The following is a 22740-nucleotide window of genomic DNA, read 5'->3' on the forward strand; positions in this document are numbered from 1 at the left end:
GTCGTATATAATTTCATGTAGGTGATAGAGAGGGTCCAGGCCCCCTGGACTCTACTTTTGGCTAAGGCTTTGTTATGGGGCGGCAGTAATTGCGACACAAAGACAACGCCGCTAACGTTATATCTGTAAGAGCGACCTATACTCTTGGCTTTTTTTAACCTTCCAGTTCGGTTAAATGTTGCATAACTAGTGTAAGTAAATCTTAAAATGCCATTGGTTGAAAAGATATACCTTTTCACAAAATTTTCGACGCATGCAGACAGTTCCATTTATGAATGCTGCCAGACTACAACAAGATAAAACGAAGTTACGTGAGTAGCTAACACTACCTTTAAGAGCGCAACATGTCATTGACGCTCCTGCAACATATGGCAGTTAATTATTTATTGGTCACTTCTGCTACCAATCAGTTTTACTTTTTTACGTTTAATCTAACATAATTCAGCGCGTTGCTAACATGTTCTGTTCGTCATCAGGCGTTTATACATACGGACAAACGTTACTTAAAAATAAATTGTCTTAAACTAAATTAACCTAGAGCTTTTTGTCCATTGTTCGTTACTGTAGTGGCTGGTGTGGCTTTCAGGGGGGGGGGGGGAAGGAGAGGGGAGCAATGGATGGCCAGAAATCGATATCATTGATGTCTTCTGCTGGTTTTTCTTGTTGTTGGTTATGTATGACACCACAGCCTGTATAGGATGCAGATAGTGTTGCATCAGTTGTGTGTTGCGAAAATCGTGTGAAAGGCTTTTATATGACAGTTGGTCGCTTACGATTATTTCGCCTTGTAACTTCACTTGCATCATTGGTGTAATGGCGGAGCCGTTGAGTAACATTACACTATTTCACTTTGTATTTTGTCACTGTTTTCCGACTTAATTCAGTGCACAAATTGTTTCGACATACATGTAAACATTACGCACTTAATACAAGATGGATGACGTGTAGCATGTGAGTTAGTATCGATTATCGAGATTTTGTATCGATGTTCTTGGTATTGACAAATTTGTAGTCGTTCATTTACATTTTCAAATCTTGAATCTATTGAGTTAGAACTGGTTTAAGACTGTTGAAGAATTTTGAGTTTTTGAATTCAGTTGTCGGATTAAGAATGTTATCTTCATGTTTTGTATTGTGAATAAAAATGTCCATTTCTTACATTATATCCATTCCTTTACTTTTTCCTGTTTTGTGTAAAATTTCGAGATTTTCTTCGATTTCCAAAGGGAGGCCTGTGTCATTAATGTGAGTTGCTACCGCTGATTTGTTACATTTATCAAGTCTGTAGCAGTCTGAATGTTCATTGAATCAAATTCTGATATTTCTCCTTGTTTGGGCTATATAATATTTATTGCATTGGCTGTAGGTAATTTTGTAAATGCGAGATGCATTAAGACTTGCATCTGGTGATTCTATATGGTGAATAAGCTTCCAACTATGGTTGTTGTTGGTGCTGAAGCTGATATTTACATCTGTGTTTTGAGTAGTCTTGCTAATTTGTCAGATACTATTCCAAGATATGGCATTTTTACATATTTGACTGCGGGCGCACTGACAGTTGTGAGTGTAGTTTGATGCTGTTTGTTCACTTTATTTTTTTTTTTTTTTGACATGATATGAATTAGTGAAGGATCATATCCACTCTTTATTGCAGAATATATTATGGTCTCTATTTCTTGTTTGCATTCTGTATGTTGAAGTGGAAACTTATGTGCTCTGTACAGCATTTATCTATAAGCAGCTTTTTTGTAGGAGGAGGGATATGGAGAGGAGTCAGTGCCCGTAAGTTTTCTATAAACATTGAAAGTTACCTTTTGGTTCTGTTTTGATATTTTCATGTCAAGAAAAAGTATGGTGTTGTTCTTTTCTTGTTCTAGGGTGAACTGAGTATTTTTGTGTAGGCTATTGAATTTGTTAAAATGTTTGTCACTTCATCTTCTGTGCCATCAAATAGAAAAAATTAGGTGTCATCCACAAATCTCTTGTAAAATTTAACATTGCTTGTGATGTTATCATTTAGTGTTAGTACTTTATTTTCTGTGTGGTTGATCAATATTTTAGTTATTAGGCCACTGAGAAGGCTTCCCATCGTTAGTCCTAGGCCCTGCTTGTTAATTTTATTGTTTAAAGAGAAGTAATTATGTGACAGTACTAGATTAAGTACATCTATAAGTTCTACGATGTCTGGTTTGCACATTGTCCTAGCTTCTGTGTCAAAAAGAGATCTCTATATTCCAAAAGCCCTATCGGTAATAACCACGGCATCCCAAAAAATTTGCGCTCATCCGCTTCTGATCAGTTCCTCAGCTCAAATCGGGAATGAAAGAAGAAGAGTGTAAATTGACGTTGAGGGGTAAAGAGAGATTGGAACATGACTGCTTCTTAGTGGCTTGTCAAAATACAGCACTTCTAAGTAAGGAGATTATATATCCGCTTGGTGAAAACTCCGAGGTCGTAGTCGGATAAAATGGTTTATAGTTCTTTATGGAAATTTTAAGAATAAATCAAAAAGTTGAGTCTTTTTATGATCCTCTTTACCGAATCGTAACGCCCCCTCCTCTCACTTTTTGACAAAATCCTGGCTACGTTCTTTGCCGTAACATTTTCGTTTGGGTGGCTAGTACCCATACAAATTTTTAACTTACCATAACGCTAGCGGATGAATCAAAATCGATTTTCCTCTTCTGTCTTGTTACAAACTTATCCGTAATTAAAAACTATCACAACAGCCTGTAGCATAAAAACAATAAATGGTAGCACTTATATTAAATTCAACTTCAAGTAAGAACTGGAAAACATAGGATAGCGGACCTAAGACTAGGGATGTCAGTCCACAGCTTGATGATTGAGAGAAAATTTATGAATTTATTCACTGCTGTTGTTGAGCAGCTGCAATGTGTATTCTTTTCACCAAAATAACGATCAGTCGTCAGATGCACAAAAATTTTTAATTACACTTTACCGGGTTCAACAGACCAATCTATCATCTTCAGAAGTTTGATGCAGGTTTAAATCATGAGTAATACGACTTCAAATAACAATCGGACGATTGTTGTTTGACACCGGATTACTCATGATTTACCCTGTATCGGACTTCTGAAGGTTATGGATTAATCGATTCAAGCTGGTAAACTGAAAATAAATTTTCAGCTAACGACTAATTTTTATTGTGGTGAAAAGAATGACAGAGAATCTATAGATGTTTTCTTATTTTTCCTGGTCGTTCCTAGGCAGCTAATTCGGAATTTATACAGGAAAAACATAGAACCAGAGTATATGACTACTTCTTTTCCACCTAGTCCTACGACACTGCCCTTATCCTGATATCGTGTGCCCACTATCTGAACCCCGAAATCCTACACAATATTTATCAATCGGTGGGCCATAACAGTGGCAGAGGCCCGAACCGAATGAAGATATCAGTACTATAACGAATGTGAATGCGGTTTAATCTACGTAGTGTTTATCGAATCTCTGCATTGTTTCAGGGCGTCGTATGCCAATACAGCCATAAGGCGGTGGTTCCCGTAAAGCACAGGAAAACCTCGCGACGCCATGGGGGGCGTCTACAGGGAGACGCCTTACCGTCCAACGACGACGATTGTGGAGAAAGGTGAGACGCCACGTCCTCCATCAGAGGCTGAGATAAGCATAAGTACACACAATTCACAATAAGCCTGAAGTTTGCCCTTTTGTAATGGAGGGCATCATATTTTCCAAGGTCTACTGAACTATTTACAGTGTTTGTGGGCTAGTTAGTTATTACGTGACCCTTAGATGGCACTATGGGACTTAACATCTGAGGGCGTCAGTGTCAGTGTCAGTGTCAGTGTCAGTGTCGTCGTAACTGCCGTCTGCTTCACGTCTGCTGTGCAGCGAGCTACCTTAATTTAAGTATTAACTGTATTTTTCTTACTTGTCACTTCTTCCGTGTGTATTTGCTTTTAGGAAGCTTTAATTGTCTGGTGCTATTAATAGTGTTCCATAGATTTCGTGTTTGTTTTGAATACAGTCAGAGAGAGTCCCTTTAGTCAACCATAGTGCCAGTAGTGCTAGTGTTTGTTTTCAATACAGTCCAGAGACAGGTAGTGCAATTTTCATTGTTTTCTACAAGAAGTGGCTAGCAACCCCAGTTTAGTGAATAAACAGCCGCCTTTAGTGAATTAGCAGTCTAGTTAAAGGTTGAACAACTCACTTCAGTAAATTGATTCCTTAGGATGGATAGGATGTGTGACTGCTGTGTACGGACGCAGGAGGAGCTGGCCACTGTTCGCGAACAGCTGAGCGTGTTGATGGCCGCGGTCAGCCGTCTTCAGGCTGCTGCCTCGGAGTGTAGCGGCAGTGGGGAGTCTGGTGCGCGCAGGGTACACCCCAGGTGTTACATGCTTCACACACTGTCCCTGCTGTCGAGACATCTTCGCGGGTACCGGGCGCGGTTGGGCCACCCTCTCCCCAAGGGGAGTAGCGGGTTCAGCGGCGTTCGCGGCGCACGAGGCGGAGAGTCAATGTGGAGGCTGGCCGTGTGGCGTCGCCCGCTCTGCCTGTGAGTGGACATGTGGCTGCTCCTTCAGCAAGGTCCGAGCAGGCACACGGGGGGAGGGGTTTATTAGTTATTGGGAGCTCCAACGTTAGGCGGGTGATGGAGCCCCTTAGGGAAATAGCGGGAAGATCGGGGAAGAAGGCCAGTGTTCACTCTGTCTGCTTGCCGGGGGGCCCCATCCGAGATGTGGAGGAGGCCCTACCGGCGGCGATAGAGAGCACTGGGTGCACCCGACTGCAAATTGTTGCTCATGTCGGCACCAATGACTCCTGCCGTCTGGGTTCAGAGGTCATCCTCAGTTCGTACAGGCGGTTGGCGGAATTGTTGAAGGCGGAAAGCCTCGCTCGCGGGGTGGAATCAGAGCTAACAATTTGTAGTATCGTTCCCAGAACCGATCGCGGTCCTCTGGTTTGGAGCCGAGTGGAAGGCTTAAACCAGAGGCTCAGACGATTCTGTGGAGATCTGGGGTGCAAATTTCTCGACCTCCGCTATCGGGTGGAGAAATGTAGGGTCCCCCTGAATAGGTCAGGCGTGCACTACACGCCGGAAGCGGCTACAAGGGTAGCGGAGTACGTGTGGAGTGCACATGGGGGTTTTTTAGGTTAGAGAATCCCCTCCCTAGGCCCGACAAGACGCCTCCTGAGACGCGGCAAGGTAGGAGTAGGCAAAATGCAACAGGGAATAACGATATTAATGTGCTAATAGTAAACTGCAGGAGCGTCTATAGAAAGGTCCCAGAACTGCTCTCATTAATAAACGGTCACAATGCCCATATAGTACTAGGGACAGAAAGTTGGCTGAAACCAGACGTAAACAGTAATGAAATCCTAAACTCAGATTGGAATGTATACCGTAGAGACAGGCTGAACAGTGAAGGGGGAGGCGTGTTTATAGCGATAAGAAGTGCAATAGTATCGAAGGAAATTGACGGAGATCCGAAATGTGAAATGATTTGGGTGAAGGTCACGGTTAAAGCAGGCTCAGACATGGTAATTGGATGTCTCTATAGGCCCCCTGGCTCAACAGCTGTTGCGGCTGAGCACCTGAAGGATAATTTGGAAAATATTTCGAGTAGATTTCCCCACCATGTTATAGTTCTGGGTGGAGATTTTAATTTGCCAGATATAGACTGGGAGACTCAAACGTTCATAACGGGCGGCAGGGACAAAGAATCCTGTGAAATTTTTTTAAGTGCTTTATCTGAAAACTACCTTGAGCAGTTAAACAGAGAACCGACTCGTGGGGATAACATATTAGACCTTCTGGTGACAAACAGACCCGAACTATTTGAAAAAGTTAACGCAGAACAGGGAATCAGCGATCATAAAGCGGTTACGGCATCGATGATTTCAGCCGTAAATAGGAATATTAAAAAGGGTAGGAAGATTTTTCTGTTTAGAAAAAGTGACAAAAAGCAGATTTCAGAGTACCTGTTGGCTCAACACAAAAGTTTTGTCTCAAGTACAGATAGTGTTGAGGATCAGTGGACAAAGTTCAAAACCGTCGTACATTATGCGTTAGATGAGTATGTGCCAAGCAAGATCGTAAGAGATGAAAAAGAGCCACCGTGGTACAACAACCGAGTTAGAAAACTGCTGCGGAAGCAAAGGGAACTTCACAGCAAACATAAACATAGCCAAAGCCTTGCAGACAAACAAAAATTACGCGAAGCGAAGTGTAGTATGAGGAGGGCTATGCGAGAGGCGTTCAATGAATTCGAAAGTAAAGTTCTATGTACTGACTTGGCAGAAAATCCTAAGAAATTTTGGTCTTATGTCAAAGCGGTAGGTGGATCAAAACAAAATGTCCAGACACTCTGTGACCAAAATGGTACTGAAACAGAGGATGACAGAATAAAGGCCGAAATACTAAATGTCTTTTTCCAAAGTTGTTTCACAGAGGAAGATTGCACTGTAGTTCCTTCTCTAGATTGTCGCACAGATGACAAAATGGTAGATATCGAAATAGACGACAGAGGGATAGAGAAACAATTAAAATCGCTCAAAAGAGGAAAGGCCTCTGGACCTGATGGGATACCAGTTCAATTTTACACAGAGTACGCGACGGAACTTGCCCCCCTTCTTGCAGCGGTGTACCGTAGGTCTCTAGAAGAGCGTAGCGTTCCAAAGGATTGGAAAAGGGCACAGGTCATCCCCGTTTTCAAGAAGGGACGTCGAACAGATGTGCAGAAGTATAGACCTATATCTCTAACGTCGATCAGTTGCAGAATTTTGGAACACATATTGTGTTCGAGTATAATGACTTTTCTGGAGACTAGAAATCTACTCTGTAGGAATCAGCATGTGTTTCGAAAAAGACGGTCATGTGAAACCCAGCTCGCGCTATTCGTCCACGAGACTCAGAGGGCCATAGACACGGGTTCACAGGTAGATGCCGTGTTTCTTGACTTCCGCAAGGCGTTCGATACAGTTCCCCACAGTCGTTTAATGAACAAAGTAAGAGCATATGGACTATCAGACCAATTGTGTGATTGGATTGAGGAGTTCCTAGATAACAGGACGCAGCATGTTATTCTCAATGGAGAGAAGTCTTCCGAAGTAAGAGTGATTTCAGGTGTGCCGCAGGGGAGTGTCATAGGACCGTTGCTATTCACAATATACATAAATGACCTGGTGGATGACATCGGAAGTTCACTGAGGCTTTTTGCAGATGATGCTGTGGTGTACCGAGAGGTTGTAACAATGGAAAATTGTACGGAAATGCAGGAGGATCTGCAGCGAATTGACGCATGGTGCAAGGAATGGCAATTGAATCTCAATGTAGACAAGTGTAATGTGCTGCGAATATACAGAAAGATAGATCCTTTATCATTTAGCTACAAAATAGCAGGTCAGCAACTGGAAGCAGTTAATACCATAAATTATCTGGGAGTACGCATTAGGAGTGATTTAAAATGGAATGATCATATAATGTTGATCGTCGGTAAAGCAGATGCCAGACTGAGATTCATTGGAAGAATCCTAAGGAAATGCAATCCGAAAACAAAGGAAGTAGGTTACAGTACGCTTGTTCGCCCACTGCTTGAATATTGCTCAGCAGTGTGGGATCCGTACCAGATAGGGTTGATAGAAGAGATAGAGAAGATCCAACGGAGAGCAGCGCGCTTCGTTACAGGATCATTTAGTAATCGCGAAAGCGTTACGGAGATGATAGATAAACTCCAGTGGAAGACTCTGCAGGAGAGACGCTCAGTAGCTCGGTACGGGCTTTTATTGAAGTTTCGAGAACATACCTTCACCGAAGAGTCAAGCCGTATATTGCTCCCTCCTACGTATATCTCGCGAAGAGACCATGAGGATAAAATCAGAGAGATTAGAGCCCACACAGAGGCATACCGACAATCCTTCTTTCCACGAACAATACGAGACTGGAATAGAAGGGAGAACCGATAGAGGTACGGAAGGTACCCTCCGCCACACACCGTCAGGTGGCTTGCGGAGTATGGATGTAGATGTAGATAGATGTAGATGAGGTAATCAGTCTACTAAAACTTAGAACTACTTAAACCTAACTAACCTAAGGACATCACACATATCCATTAAATAAGATTACACAAGACAGCCGTAGCAACGGATTTAAGGAACTGGCTGGTACAGGCGAAAGAAGAACCTGCGACCGTAGCGGGCGTGCGGTTCCAAACTGAAGCGGCTAGAACCGCTCGGCCACAGCGGCCGGCCGCACTCGTGATAAACAAGTCGATTACCCAGTAGCCGCACACACTTCTTAAGAAAATATGTTCATGTGGCTACATGCTAGCCACTTATATGTTTATAACTGACTACTAATTCCCACTCAAGAAGTTTCCTACGGTTTTGAAGGAGCTGTTGAGTAAAACCAACGTTAATTTGAATATAGAAAACACTTCTCTCTGTTAGTCATTCCATTACAGTGAGAACACTCTCAAGGAGTTTTGGGGCTATGTGTTTCATTCCTATTTGTGTCGCTGGCAAAGGTTAGTGCAGATAATTTCTCCTCCTGTTAGTAAATTTTTGAATTTCGCTAGTACTTCTCCATTTAAATAGACGATTAACAAAAAATGTTTGTGAATTAAAATGCTTTGAGGTAATGTTAAAAATTTCCGATAGCTTAAGTTGATGGCTACTAGACGTACGTAAAAGACACACACACACACACACACACACACACACACACACACACACACGGTCACACAAAACCACTCAGTCTTCTTTCGCCTGTACCAACCAGTTCCTTAAATCCGTTGCTACGGCTGTCTTGTGTAATGTTATTTCTTATGAAGCAAAGTTCTTCCATTTCCTCCAGTTCATTCTTATGACGTTTGATAAGTTGATAAAACAGCATTAACAAACGTTTCAACAAAAGACACTCCATACTCTTCGATACAGTTCCTATCCATAGTTATATATGATCCGGTCACATTCCAGTCTTTACTAGTGGCTTTCAGTAAGTACTGAAACACATGGTTTTTTTTTCTAATACCAGGTTGGTTTTATTCAGCATTACAGTACACGACAATATTCTTCACTCTTTTGGCTACATATACTGTTTCTGAACATAACCGTTCAATTGATGGCCTGACACCACCTTACTGAGAGGCCGCTATGCCCACATGGTACCACTCTGATGATCAATGTTGGAGCCAACGTCTTCCGCCGGAGCGCTCCCTTCATTGGGCCAAACAGATTGAAATCGGAAGGTGAGAGAAGCCAGTGGGCAACACCTTTGAATACCGCAAATGATGGACGAGTTTGTCAGCACAACCAGTATAGATGTCTAGGTGTGTAGCGAGGTGTTTGACTGTAATACGTCGATCACCTCGAATGAGAGTGTCCGCACGTACCAACACTGCAGGAATCACAGCTGTGTGCGGCCGACCGGCACGCTGAAGATCGGACATGTCTGCATGACCTTGCTCCGATGACGACAGACGTGTCGTCCAAAGACTCACAGTGCTTGTGTTCACTACGAGGCGTCCGCAAACATTCTGCAAGAGCGTATGAATATCTGCGATGCTCTACATTTTTCCGCCAAGAGATACTCAGTAACAGGTCTCTGTTTGAGACGCACCTTCGTTACAGACGCCAATTTGAAGGCGGCATTTAATGCCGCCACCTTCTGAACTTAATGAAATTATAGGGGCTGAAGCGGTAATATTCCACGATGTCTCACAACAAATTCAGCAATTTTTTTAATCGGAATTAGTCGAGAAAAAAATATGACGCATTACGTATTGAACTCCCCCTCGTACATTCCTTTGTAAAATTTGTTGAACTGTGATAAACACTCATTTATGGGAATAATTCTCCTTTGACGCAGATTTCTTAGCACTGAGTAATATTGCAACTTGAAGAACAGAAAGAAATTACTTGAAGCCAAGCCGGCTGGCCGGGGTGGCCCAGCGATTCTACGCGCTACAGTCTGGAACCGAGCGACCGCTACGGTCCCAGGTTCGAATCCTCCCTCGGGCATGGATGTGTGTGATGTCCTTAGGTTAGTTAGGTTTAAGTAGTTCAAAGTTCTAGGGGACTGATGACCTCAGACGTTAAGTCCCATAGTGCTCAGAGCCATTTGAACCATTTTTGAACTTGAAGCCAAAACTGCAGAATACAGTGGATGAGGAAACAATACGAGCGTTCTGTGTGTCAACATTGTTAGCAGTTCATTCTGCTGAAGTTTCAAATGATTCCACATTGAAGAGTAATAGTCCCCAGTTATCATTCTACTCTTTCCCAACTACATCCTGGAAATGAGCATCACCTTGCCAGCAAGTAAAATGGTCTTTATCGTCTTCAGCGCAATCTTGCCTACTTGATTCCATTATTTTGACAGCTGTTTGAACTTCAGTGCGTAATTGTAGATTGCACTTTCATCCCAAGACAGAAACATTCACAACAGGGTCCGCCAAGCATTACCTTACACTGAGCTGTAACGCTATTCCGGATGCTTTTATGGTCGAAAATTGCGATACCTAACGTGCATGGAGCTTTATAGTTCAGGATGTTGCGTACTTGTTCCAATGAGATATCTGTCTCACGCACTTTCACTCGGTGGTCCTGCATTGTGATGACGTCATTTTGATTCTCCTAAACCTCCTCCACCTCCTCATTCTTAAATTAATTACAGTCAATGGTCTTAAAAAATAATCACTTCATATGGCATGTCAACATTTCAGGCTTTGTTAATAGCCTCTACAGGAATCACTCATACCAACCGACGTGTTATTTTACAAAATTACTCTTGTTATTTTACACAATTACTCTCATTTCATAGAAATTTACCACACTTATAAAACGGCCTTCGCTTTGCCATCTGTACCGTTACGTTACTGATGTGCATCATAAGCGGGGCGTACATTCCACGCAGCAGGTTTTTCTATATAAAAATTGGCTTTCGGGACGTGCCTCTACAGCCATCTCAACAGTGGAAAGATGATATAACGGTGTATTTCGACAGTTCATAATATTCATTAGGGTAAAGCCGTACCCTGATACGAAATTACATAGGTTTAGAGTTGTCTTGTGACAGCTTGTAGGGAAGCAGCCTACTCACGCCGTATAAAATTCACATCACTCTTTCCATTGTGTGCCAGCCTAGTCAACACCTTCTGATACACAGGCCTCACGGCGAAACTATGACGTCATCAGCGCTAGGCTAACACCTTCTGCCGCTGCAAGACAGCCTGTGCGCTAGAGCCGATGAACGTGTATTTCTTTCGTGAAACCATAACAAATTCACTGATCGTTGAATTTGCCCTTTACAGATAAATTGTGCCGCCGCTGTATGATATTGCGTGCAATGTGGCACACTGATTACAGCACAGTGTGATCTCCATCTGTTGTGTTTAAAATCGTATGCAAAATCTGACTTACTTGTTAAGAAAAACGTCGCTACAGAAACATAGATCCATTAGTCAGTAAATGACACTAACTGAGATACTTCGTAACAGTTAACAGACAGGATGACGAAATTATTGTAGTGATCATATGTTTATTACTGGGGCAAAAATGTAATTCACTGTGGCATGAATGGCTCATCAATGATCGCATAGATATTGAAGATATTGTCACAGTGAGAAGTTTAATTACAAACGCTCATTTAACCAATGCAAAAGCGTGAAATAAGACTCATTTGTGGTGTACATTCAAGAACATAATGTATAAACCTACTCAAAGAACTGTTATTTTAACCACTGCTTCTCAGTATATTTATTCCTTAAAGCAATTTGTTGCAAACAATATGTCTCTACTTCCAACCAATAGCTCAATACATAGTACCAATACTAGGAATAAGAACAATCTACATAAAGACCTAAAATCACTTACCTTGGTCCAATATTCAGGAATAAACATTTTCAATAAATTACTAGCAACCATTAAAAACTTGATTTAAGGTAAAGCACAGGTTGAAAAGCTTCTTGGTAGGTAACTCCTTTTGTACTCTATAGATGAATTTTTTACCAGGGACTGTTAGAACAGCTGAAGTAAAAATGTCTGTTAGATTTAAGCTCTGACAGCACTTGGCCACAACAGTCAAGATTAGGTAATTTGTGTATGAGATATTTAGTAAAAGTGTATAATTATGTTTCGTTCTGACTGTGTACATTCTGTAGAAAATGATTCAAATGGCTCTGAGCACTATGTGACTTAACTTCTGAGGTCATCAGTCCCCTAGAACTTAGAACTACTTAAACCTAACTAACCTAAGGACATCACACACCTTCATGCCCGAGGTAGTATTCGAACCTGTGGCTGTAGCATTTTGTAGATATTAGCAGTTTCAGTTTACTGTAATGTATCTGGATATCTTGACAATCTACTGGCAAAATGATCAGGGAAGTGAGTATTACATTAAAGTGTCCTATGTTTTTATGTTATACGTTCTGATATGTCCCACACCCATGAGACTCATATCATTTTTGAGTCTACAGTACAAAAACTGAATCTACTCTAACCTTTAACCCACAAAGCAAAATCAGGGATTTGTAAGTTTGACACCTTTGCCTGTCTCTCTCATCAAAACTCTCAAATATTTAACAGAATATTCTTGATAATGATATGACATCATTGTAAATAGAATATAGGCCTAATTTTATGCACATTCATTTTAAGCAATGCAGCTACACACATCAAGTAGAGAAAAGTAGGAATTAGGAGAGAATGACAAATGTAAATGTTTGTTAACCTGTTACAAAATTTATTCTAAACTACTTTACAGTTAACAGTTTTCTCTTTTTCATTTTACTGCCAATATGGCTGTCATTAATTTTTTTAACATAATTATTGAGAAATATATTACATGCTACTTTTGCTACAGACTGAAGAATTTTGTCATCAGTGTGATCTACCTGACTACAAGAAAACTCCCTTAGGAAAAAGTCTTCCCTTTTAATTACATCAACAGCTAATCTTATAACTAGATTTCTCTGGGATGTACATCTCATGAAGGAGAGCTCATGTTCTCCAGACACCAAGATTTTAACAATCAAATAAGTGAAAATAACAGCATTAATGACCTCATTATTAGGGCAATACAATCCACCTCTATCTATGTTTCTTAGAAGTCCATAGCGTTCATCACTTTCTATTACTGATAATGTTTTATCAAACACTAAGTATGTTTTACATGTTTCACACCTCAGCTTCTTAAGAACAGCTCTGGCACAGTATCCTGACAAGTATGTGAAAACAGGCAAGTATTCCTGAACAGACTGAACTTGTTCTTCACTGAAATCCATTATGCTCTGAAAGTTTGATGCTGGTGGTAAGGTAATATCATCTACACAATCACTTTCAAAAGAATCTAAATCTATGCCAACTTCACCAAGAGCAGAGGATGAAATTTTCAAGGAAAGCAGAGTCTGAATTCTTAGCTTGGATTCAATTTCAAATACCTGTCTCAAAGATACCAAATACTGAGATCCTGCCATTGTTCGATATTTTCCAAATCTTGCTTCTAGAGGATCTGTCTGAACCTTACCTGGCAAAAGATATTTAAAATTCAGCTCCTCAGTGCAATACTTGGTCAGTTCTAGAAGGGCATGAGTGGTATGTGATATGGCCAAATGTGTATCACTGGATAATCCAAATGCACTATCAGAAATATGTTTCCATTTATCCAGCCATGATAGAAATCTTTCTAAATATCTGATATTTTCATTACTTGTGCTCGAGAGTGGTTTCAGCATTGCATCCTTGAAACGGATATCTTTACCAGGTGAGCTAACATTAACAATGTTCCACCATGTACAAATTAATTTAATGAATTTAGCAGTGCTCTCAAAACTTTCAATATGATGATGTTCCCCCAAGGCTAGCAAACCTTGGACAGTCATCTCATTGAAAACATTAAGTACAAGTTTGACATTTTGTCGCTCCAGGTTACTTGGAAAAAGAGACTTTAAATTAAACTTATTGGCAAATTTTACTATCTGTGTACACTCTATGTCATGAAGTTTTTTAACTGAAGAGAATCTGGCCATATACAGCTGTGTATTTTCAGAATCTGTTTCAAACTGGGGGTACATAATTGTCTGATCAGGATCTTTTTTATTAATACAATTGTTTCTGACACATTTTAAAATGTGAACAGAATCTAAAACATAAAAAAGAGGATCAGTGTCTTCACAGGGGTGTTTGTACACAATTGACAGTTGAGGAGGGGAAGCAAAGAATGACATTGCCCTTCTGTTAACTGAATTGTTGTCACTAACAACACAGACTACCTTAAAACCCATTGCATGCAGTCCAGAAATTGTTTTCTTTATTACAGTGAAAAGTCCTTCACCATTTATATTTTTTACTGGAAGAATGTGGACTACATCTTTATATGAAGACAACAAACTCTGCATCATAAAAACCTGAGCACTAGTTGCCACATTTTTAGAATTGAATGCAGCACCCAAAATGTTACCTCCTGTGAAGTCTAAATAAGGTTTCAAGTGTATTTCATCTAACATTAGTGAAACAACATGATCTGATTCACAAAGAAACTGGAATTTCTGTTTTATATACATCAGAAAATTGCCACCTAGCTGCTCAGCTGCTGGGTTTGTTTGAAAATGTGAACAGATTTTATGCAGGGTATTAGGATGAGGTAGCACAAGATACTGTGTACTTCTTATAAACTTATAAGCATGTGGTGATATTGAAAATAGAATACTACAGAATATCATACAGTCTGTTGAGTATCTGTAATGGCTCTTGTGGACTCCCATTAGATTCAATTGCTCACATAAAAAATTTATTTTGTTACTTTCACTTTCATCAAAATGTTTTGCCATATCTTTCAAATAACCAGTGACGAATAGCAAGTGGTGTTTTCCAGTGCTACCATTGTTTTTCCTAGTAAAGTTCTCCAAGTTATCAATAGTGTTAATTAAGTCATTTAAATGGTTTATAGTTAAAGGGAACTTTCTTGTGCCAAGTTTTGAGATTACACTTTTACCCTCATATAAAGACATTCTCAGGTCAGTAGTCACCACAACAGAACACAAAAGTGTAGGAATACCTTTGACGTCTAATAGAACAAAAGTTATGGAACTTTCTGACTTTATCAGATGCCAGTCATTAGGCAGCTTGATACCCACTAAACACTTAACAAAACCATTAAAGTCCACAAAATGTCTTTCCTGTTCATACTGAGCATGTGTTGCTACACTCGCTGCAATAGCTATTTCTAAGTCTCTATTTTCTAGAAGCTTTCGTCTCTCATCTCCACTTTCCCTCAAACAAGAAGCTACCGAAAGATATTTCGGACAGTTAGGCAGAATAGATGGTATGGCTCCTGTTTTAAGGCGAGGTTTTGGAAGTGGCACAGAATATTTCTTCCCTGTGGAACTGTCGAAATATTCACTATGTTTCAGAATGAGGTCTTCAGTGAAGTGGAGCTCGCAGACCTTGAAATAATGAGAAAATCTTTTATCAGCTACATGTAATAATCCCGAGGGGTACTAATGCTAAGACATGGGATTAGTGTCAGTTATCGTCAGATCAAATCGATTACTGTTCACTTGGTATTTCAGGTTAAAAGGCTAAAGCTATTCTTGCACAAGTAAATTACAGTTTTCCAGTGACTCAGTAATGTATGTAATGCAGTTGATCCTCTAGAGAAGGGCATCAAGGCAATCGAATTCAGCTGTTAATGAACATCTAAAGAGCGTGCTACTTAAATACACTCCTGGAAATGGAAAAAAGAACATATTGACACGGGTGTATCAGACCCACCATACTTGCTCCGGACACTGCGAGAGGGCTGTACAAGCAATGATCACACGCACGGCACAGCGGACACACCAGGAACCGCGGTGTTGGCCGTCGAACGGCGCTAGCTACGCAGCATTTGTGCACCGCCGCCGTCAGTGTCAGCCAGTTTGCCGTGGCATACGGAGCTCCATCGCAGTGGTGGGACTATCATCTCTTCCTTTCCTATCGTCTTTTCTCCTCTTCAGTCCAAACTATTCCTTGTATTTCCTTCTTCTAATTCAAAATTTATTTTTGTAAAAATTTTGTTAAATCGGTTTTGGGAAAGCTGCCAAAGTAAAGAAAAAAAAAAAAAAACAAAAAAAAGCACAGACCCACCTCCACGTGGCGGGACACGGGCAACGGTGCGACCGGATGCGGGAACTGGTGTGAGTTTCATCAACTACATCAGTGTCCGCACACCGGTCGCAGCGGCCAAGTGGTCAAAATATACCCACCTTAAGCACTTAGGTGGTGGGTCGTAAAATCAGGGCGGCAAGTGAAAAAAAAAAAAAAAGTCTTTAACACTGGTAGCATGCCGCGACAGCGTGGACGTGAACCGTATGTGCAGTTGACGGACTTTGAGCGAGGGCGTATAGTGGGCATGCGGGAGGCCGGGTGGACGTACCGCCGAATTGCTCAACACGTGGGGCGTGAGGTCTCCACAGTACATCGATGTTGTCGCCAGTGGTCGGCGGAAGGTGCACGTGCCCGTCGACCTGGGACCGGACCGCAGCGACGCACGGATGCACGCCAAGACCGTAGGATCCTACGCAGTGCCGTAGGGGACCGCACCGCCACTTCCCAGCAAATTAGGGGCACTGTTGCTCCTGGGGTATCGGCGAGGACCATTCGCAACCGTCTCCATGAAGCTGGGCTACGGTCCCGCACACCGTTAGGCCGTCTTCCGCTCACGCCCCAACATCGTGCAGCCCGCCTCCAGTGGTGTCGCGACAGGCGTGAATGGAGGGACGAATAGAGACGTGTCGTCTTCAGCGATGAGAGTCGCTTCTGCCTTGGTGCCAATGATGGTCGTATGCGTGTTTGGCGCCGTGCAGGTGAGCGCCACAATCAGGACTGCATACGACCGAGGCACACAGGGCCAACACCCGGCATCATGGTGTGGGGAGCGATCTCCTACACTGGCCGTACACCACTGGTGATCGTCGAGGGGACACTGAATAGTGCACGGTACATCCAAACCGTCATCGAACCCATCGTTCTACCATTCCTAGACCGGCAAGGGAACTTGCTGTTCCAACAGGACAGTGCACGTCCGCATGTATCCCGTGCCACCCAACGTGCTCTAGAAGGTGTAAGTCAACTACCCTGGCCAGCAAGATCTCCGGATCTGTCCCCCATTGAGCATGTTTGGGACTGGATGAAGCGTCGTCTCGCGCGGTCTGCACGTCCAGCACGAACGCTGGTCCAACTGAGGCGCCAGGTGGAAATGGCATGGCACGCCGTTCCACAGGACTACATCCAGCATCTTTACGATCGTCTCCATGGGAGAATAGCAGCCTGCATTGCTGCGAAAGGTGGATATACACTGTACTAGTGCCGACATTGTGCATGCACTGTTGCCTGTGTCTATGTGCCTGTGGTTCTGTCAGTGTGATCATGTGATGTATCTGACCCCAGGAATGTGTCAATAAAGTTTCCCCTTCCTGGGACAATGAATTCACGGTGTTCTTATTTTAATTTCCAGGAGTGTATGTGATTAGTCGCTCCCGCTCTCTAAATTAAAGATCACACACCCTGAGACAATCTAACTGAATTGTAAAGAACCTGAGCTTACCTTCGAATTCTGTGTAACCTGGAAATTTTCACGATGTATTGCAGATATCCATTTCTGCTGTAGTTCAGTGCTTTTAGGAAAAGAAAACACCGCTACTCGTGGCCCATTTTCGTAATTTCCTCTGCAACGTGGAACACAACACTTATACACCATTTCGAACGATTAAATCAAATCTCAGAGTTAAACGGAGATGTAATTTCGACTAATCAACCACTATACTTTGAAAGTAAACAGAACACAAGTTTTGTTTCCCGGGTAGGTTAGCCAACATAAACACAGAATTTCGAATTGCTTATAAAGGTAAATCCATACAAATGAAGCACAGCATCTCACGGTGCAGATTTCTTATCGCATATAGCTTTGTAAACGGTGCTACTTTTTCTTGCAGTGCTTCATATACTCATTTTCAATTAAACAAACAATGTATTCTACCGGTGCCTTTTGTTGCATGGTTGGTATGGCTATTAGATCCAGTTTTGGCCACCAGCAGCGCTAGTTGTAGCAAAATCTGTCTTTCCACCACTGGCCTAGTGAAAGTGACGTCACATGGCCTACTCGTCTTGGCTGGGAGGCCTGTATGTTAGAAGGTGTTGGCCTAGTCCGCTGTAACTAGTCCTGACGTCATAAATGTTGCGCAATACTTTAAAAATCAAGTAAATAACCTGAAACGTTTCTAGCATGTCAGGAGTAATACTAAATCAATATATGTTGAATGTCAGTTCAATAGCTTTAACCATTTTCGAAATTTGGACGTTGTTCTGTAAAAATCATTGGCGCAACAGAAAAGAGCTAGAAACTTAAAAATTTGTATTTGGATTCCTTTTGCATAATAATTTAGGAGAAACAGTATTCTGGATCTCACAAATTAAAATTTTTGTTGAAATTCATGATTTTCTGATTTTTGTCTTAGAAATTAAGGAAGCAAGATTAGATTAAGTAGGCTAATAAATAAGGCTAGGATGTTTAAATTTAAGTAGAAGGGAGAGCCGCCATAATCATAAAGATGTGAGAAGTTTCAACAGAACAACTAAAAAACTATAGCTATAGCGTATCTCCAAAGAGCAGGTTTATAGCTCGTCTACTGCGTGTAGTGTAATTAAATTAATTCTCTCGCCCAAAATATTTGACTTAGCCACGTCAGACTTTTATTATGATTACTTACCAGTGTGCTGATTGCACATTTAAATTGTGAGCTTCATCGGCCATCAGCAAAGGAGGCAATGATTTATTCGATAACTTAAAGTGGTGCATTACTAGACCAGCGGCTAGTCGGGGGAGCAATTTTGATCAGGCGTTCCCTTAGCCGTCCGCACCGCGGCTTTATATATAAAACGCTGCGCGAGAGAAAAAGGCCCCAGTTCTCTCCAGACGCTGATTAGCGCACCATCTGTGTCGGGAGTCGCGTCGCGTCGCATCGGTATCATTGCTATAAACAGACTCGGATGCCGTAATAAGTTACTCGGGATACGCGTAACCATGAAATCGTTTTCGAGTGAAGTGTTAATTCGGGGATGACTTTAATGATCTCTCTTCAGTTTGCGTATGTCGTATTTTCACGTGCCGCCGCGGGACAGACATTCTACCATTATTTAGCGTGGCGTTTGATGAACATTATCATCAAATTATGGCGAGCATTCACTTAAACATTTAATTTGAACAGTTATAGTTGCATCAGCGCATTAGACTCTGAACTGCTCTGGTAGTTGGATTGTGAGGATTCTTTTTGGTCTGTGACTTTCAGAATATAGTGAACATTTTTAGAGAATCGTTTTTGATTATGAATCGCAGACAATCTAATTCCTCAGAGCTATAAGCTGTAGCTATAAGTGTATTTCTCAGATGAAGTGGGCAATAGGAATTCTAATTACAGGCTTCACGTTTTGCTAATCACTTTCTGGTTGCCAATATTGTAGTTAGAGAGCCAGTGTTGAGAACGGCAAAAGACTGCATAAATAATAGGAACATTTTTATAACAATTAATTCCACCCGCCGCCCCACATATGGTTAATCGGCCGGGAAACGCATCTTTTCTACATAACATTCTATTTATATTAACAAAAAAATTCCACCCGCCGCCCCACAGCCTGCAGGCGATTTCAGTGTCTGTTATGTCGAAACGAAGATAAGAACAAAACAACGATCAGTCTACGAGCGGAAGAAATCTCCGATCCAGTCTGGAACCGAACCCGGCTCCCTCCAGTCAGTAGTCCATCGTGCTGATACCGCAGCTACTGAGGAGGAGGCTGAATAACCCCCTTCACTTTTCCTTCTTTTCAACAGACGTGCTTTATACAGCGTCGATTTTCGTTCTTTGGGGCACTGGCTTTCAAAGTTTATTCATAATTAGGCAACCTATTACTTCCTTGTTCATTGGCAGTCGTTCTTCCCACGCACCATACGTGAATGCAACAGCAAAGGGGCCAAACTTCTGATGCCCTCCGCCACAAACTGCAAAGGGGTGACTTGGGAAATATAGATGTAGATTTAGATGTAATCTTCTTTTCTTCAAATCTAGTTTTGGTAAGCGTCTTTGTTCTTGTACTTTAAGGTGCGAAGGATGGCGGTTTGTTAACTCCTCACACTCAGTGGACATATAGGGGTATACATGTGTAGCAGAGCAGTTAGATTCAACCGGTAGACCACCAAAGAGCAACCAGTTGGCATCTTTGCCGTAGAAAGTCGATGCCAGCACTTCTTGTTATCCTCACTAATGCGCGAAAGTAACGCTAGAGCATGACAGCTTTACCAGAAGTTACTCCAGATCGTTGGTGCTGGCTACTCTACGATCTCGATGACCTTTACGTGTCTGTCGACTTACTCCTTAGAATAGTTACTCGAGTTTGCGCTGGGGTTAGCAGACGCCAACGAGAGACGTCACGAACTGGCGCTGTTTTATCTCAACTGACGAATCACAGCTTTCTTTGAAACGGAAGAACGAAAGACGATGAGGCCGTAGATGGTAAAAACTGGAAAGTTGGATGGGACGTAATTGAGCGATGAACCATGGATTTATTTCATAGCAGTGAAGGACTGGTGCTACTGGCTGGATCGTCTGTGAATCCAGTGCATTTAAAAATCGGCGCTTGAAAACTGTACATGGAGGTAAAAATACAAGGGAGGTTGCGTTACGTCACAAACTTGAAGCCGTTGACCCCCATGTTAACTAGCCCAAGGCATTAGGTTCACTGCATTCATACCCCCGTAGTTCACCGCGGTGACACTTCCCCGTGACGACACTCTGACTGTGTCATATTACCAGAGCAAATATGCATTCCAGAACAGAATAATGTTCAAAATTGCCTTCCTGACAGAATTTTATTCGTGTAAGCTCCATAATTTTTAGTATCTAAAACAGCTGTTGCGCGGATATGACAGAAACAATTAACAAGAAGCATTCGTAAACAGTAGTCTGCAAATGTTTTGGGTTAGGCACTTAAAATGGCGGCAGGCGCCGCCTACTTTGGCTTCAAAACAGCGCACAGCGTAAGTCTGTAGTGCCACCTCCGTTATTTTTATACCTCCATGCAGCAGTAGGCCTAAATAAGGAACTCTGACTAGCAACTGCAGCGTTTCTGCGATATTAACAAGTCAGGATTTCAAGAATTTCATTTTAATATGTATGGAGGGAACATCAAATGATATGAAAACCCTGACACAGCCCTCTCATTTTAGAAGAGTAATTTCTGACTTACCTCTAATGTACATTCAAATTAAAAAAAAACCTTCGACGACTGCAGATAGGATATTCATATTCATACGACATGTACATTAGTATGTTCTGCAGAAATAATTATCATTTCAATCATCTCGGTTCAGTATGTGCCATGTTGCCTAGCAGGCACAGGGTTCGCCATGGGCCCTGTTAACCTGTTCCATGCGTGATGGCATCGACGCTTATAAGGCGCGAATAGCGTCCTGTGGTGTACCTATCAATGCTGCATTCACCTGGTTCCAAAGCTGGGCTGTGGTGATCCGAAATGGGTCACAGCGCTGCAACCCTCATTTCACCATATTCCACACATTTTCGATAGGTGACAAGTCTGAAGATCTGGCGGGCCGGGACAAAAGCCTGACATCCGGTGACACAAGGAACACACGTGTTCGTGCAGCAACATGTGGTCATCCATTTGATTGCTGAAAAATGGTGCCCAGAGTGTTGTGCAGAAAGGGTGTGGCTACGGGACGCAGCATGTCATTCACGTAGAACACACTGGTCACAATGTCCTGGGCACCAACTGTGATTTGCGGTAGTATCCAATAGCACTCCAAAATATAAGGCCTCGACCTGGAGCTACATGTCTTGTGCGAATGATGTCACTGTGATGTCGCGCCTCCTGCCTGTGGCGAACAAAAATGCGGCCATATTTTCAAACAAACAGAACATAGCCTCGTCCGAAAACTCTATCTGATGCTATTCCTGGTACCAGTGACGTCTTTCCATACACCATTGCCTTTTACCATGTTTCTGCACATTCGTCAATTGTAGGAGGACAAGTAATAAACGTAATAAACGGTGATGTACTGTCACCCACGACAGCGTACCATGTGTTACACTGTTTAACTTTTGCCCCAGAGCCGAGGAGGGCGAAGATCGGTCTTGCAATGCTATTCGGATGAGCTGACTAACTTCTCGGGGGCTGGTCTGGATGGTGCGACTTGATCCATCGCCACGTGTTCTTCGGTCTTCCGTGAACCGTTATTCCCAGATCAGTTCCACTGCCGAAACACTTCGTTCCACACGAGCAGCAATAATTTTCCTGATGGATGCATCACGTTCTCTCGTGCCAATAATGTGCCCTCTTTCAAACACATTGATTTTACCGTACGGTTCGCAGATACGTCTACGAGCCATCCTGCACCTCTGCTCAAGTCACACTGATCCATCACGTCCGGTATAGCAACAACTAGAGGCGTAGGCACATTTTATTGGTAGGTGGTGTTGCTACGATATCGATGTTGACCTTGAACCAGCGGACCGACATTGTACAAACGGTAATCATTTCTACGTACCCGACTCGCACAGTGGTAGTTGGTGCTGACTGTAACTTACCCTCGATATGTTGGCGAAAATACATGTTTCATTCCTGAAGTACACATAAAACATCATCCGAAAGGGTGCTAAACGTATTTTCTGAAATATTTCGAGCAGTTAGTTCATGAACCGA

The 22740-nt window shown here is 42.2% G+C and overlaps 1 protein-coding gene across 2 annotated transcripts in view; it reads left to right on the forward strand.

Annotated features, from left to right (window-relative positions):
• Window positions 1-22740, forward strand: part of LOC126188224 (uncharacterized transporter slc-17.2-like) — a 447637-nt gene that overhangs the window by 257527 nt on the left and 167370 nt on the right. For both annotated transcript variants that reach the window (XM_049929775.1, XM_049929776.1), the window contains one exon: window positions 3489-3613. In XM_049929775.1, the coding sequence (XP_049785732.1) occupies window positions 3556-3613 (58 nt within the window). In that variant the 5' untranslated portion in view covers window positions 3489-3555. The remainder of the gene's footprint in view (window positions 1-3488; window positions 3614-22740) is intronic.

The sequence above is a fragment of the Schistocerca cancellata genome, chromosome 5 (genome assembly GCF_023864275.1).
Source record: "Schistocerca cancellata isolate TAMUIC-IGC-003103 chromosome 5, iqSchCanc2.1, whole genome shotgun sequence".
NCBI lineage: Eukaryota > Metazoa > Arthropoda > Insecta > Orthoptera > Acrididae > Schistocerca > Schistocerca cancellata.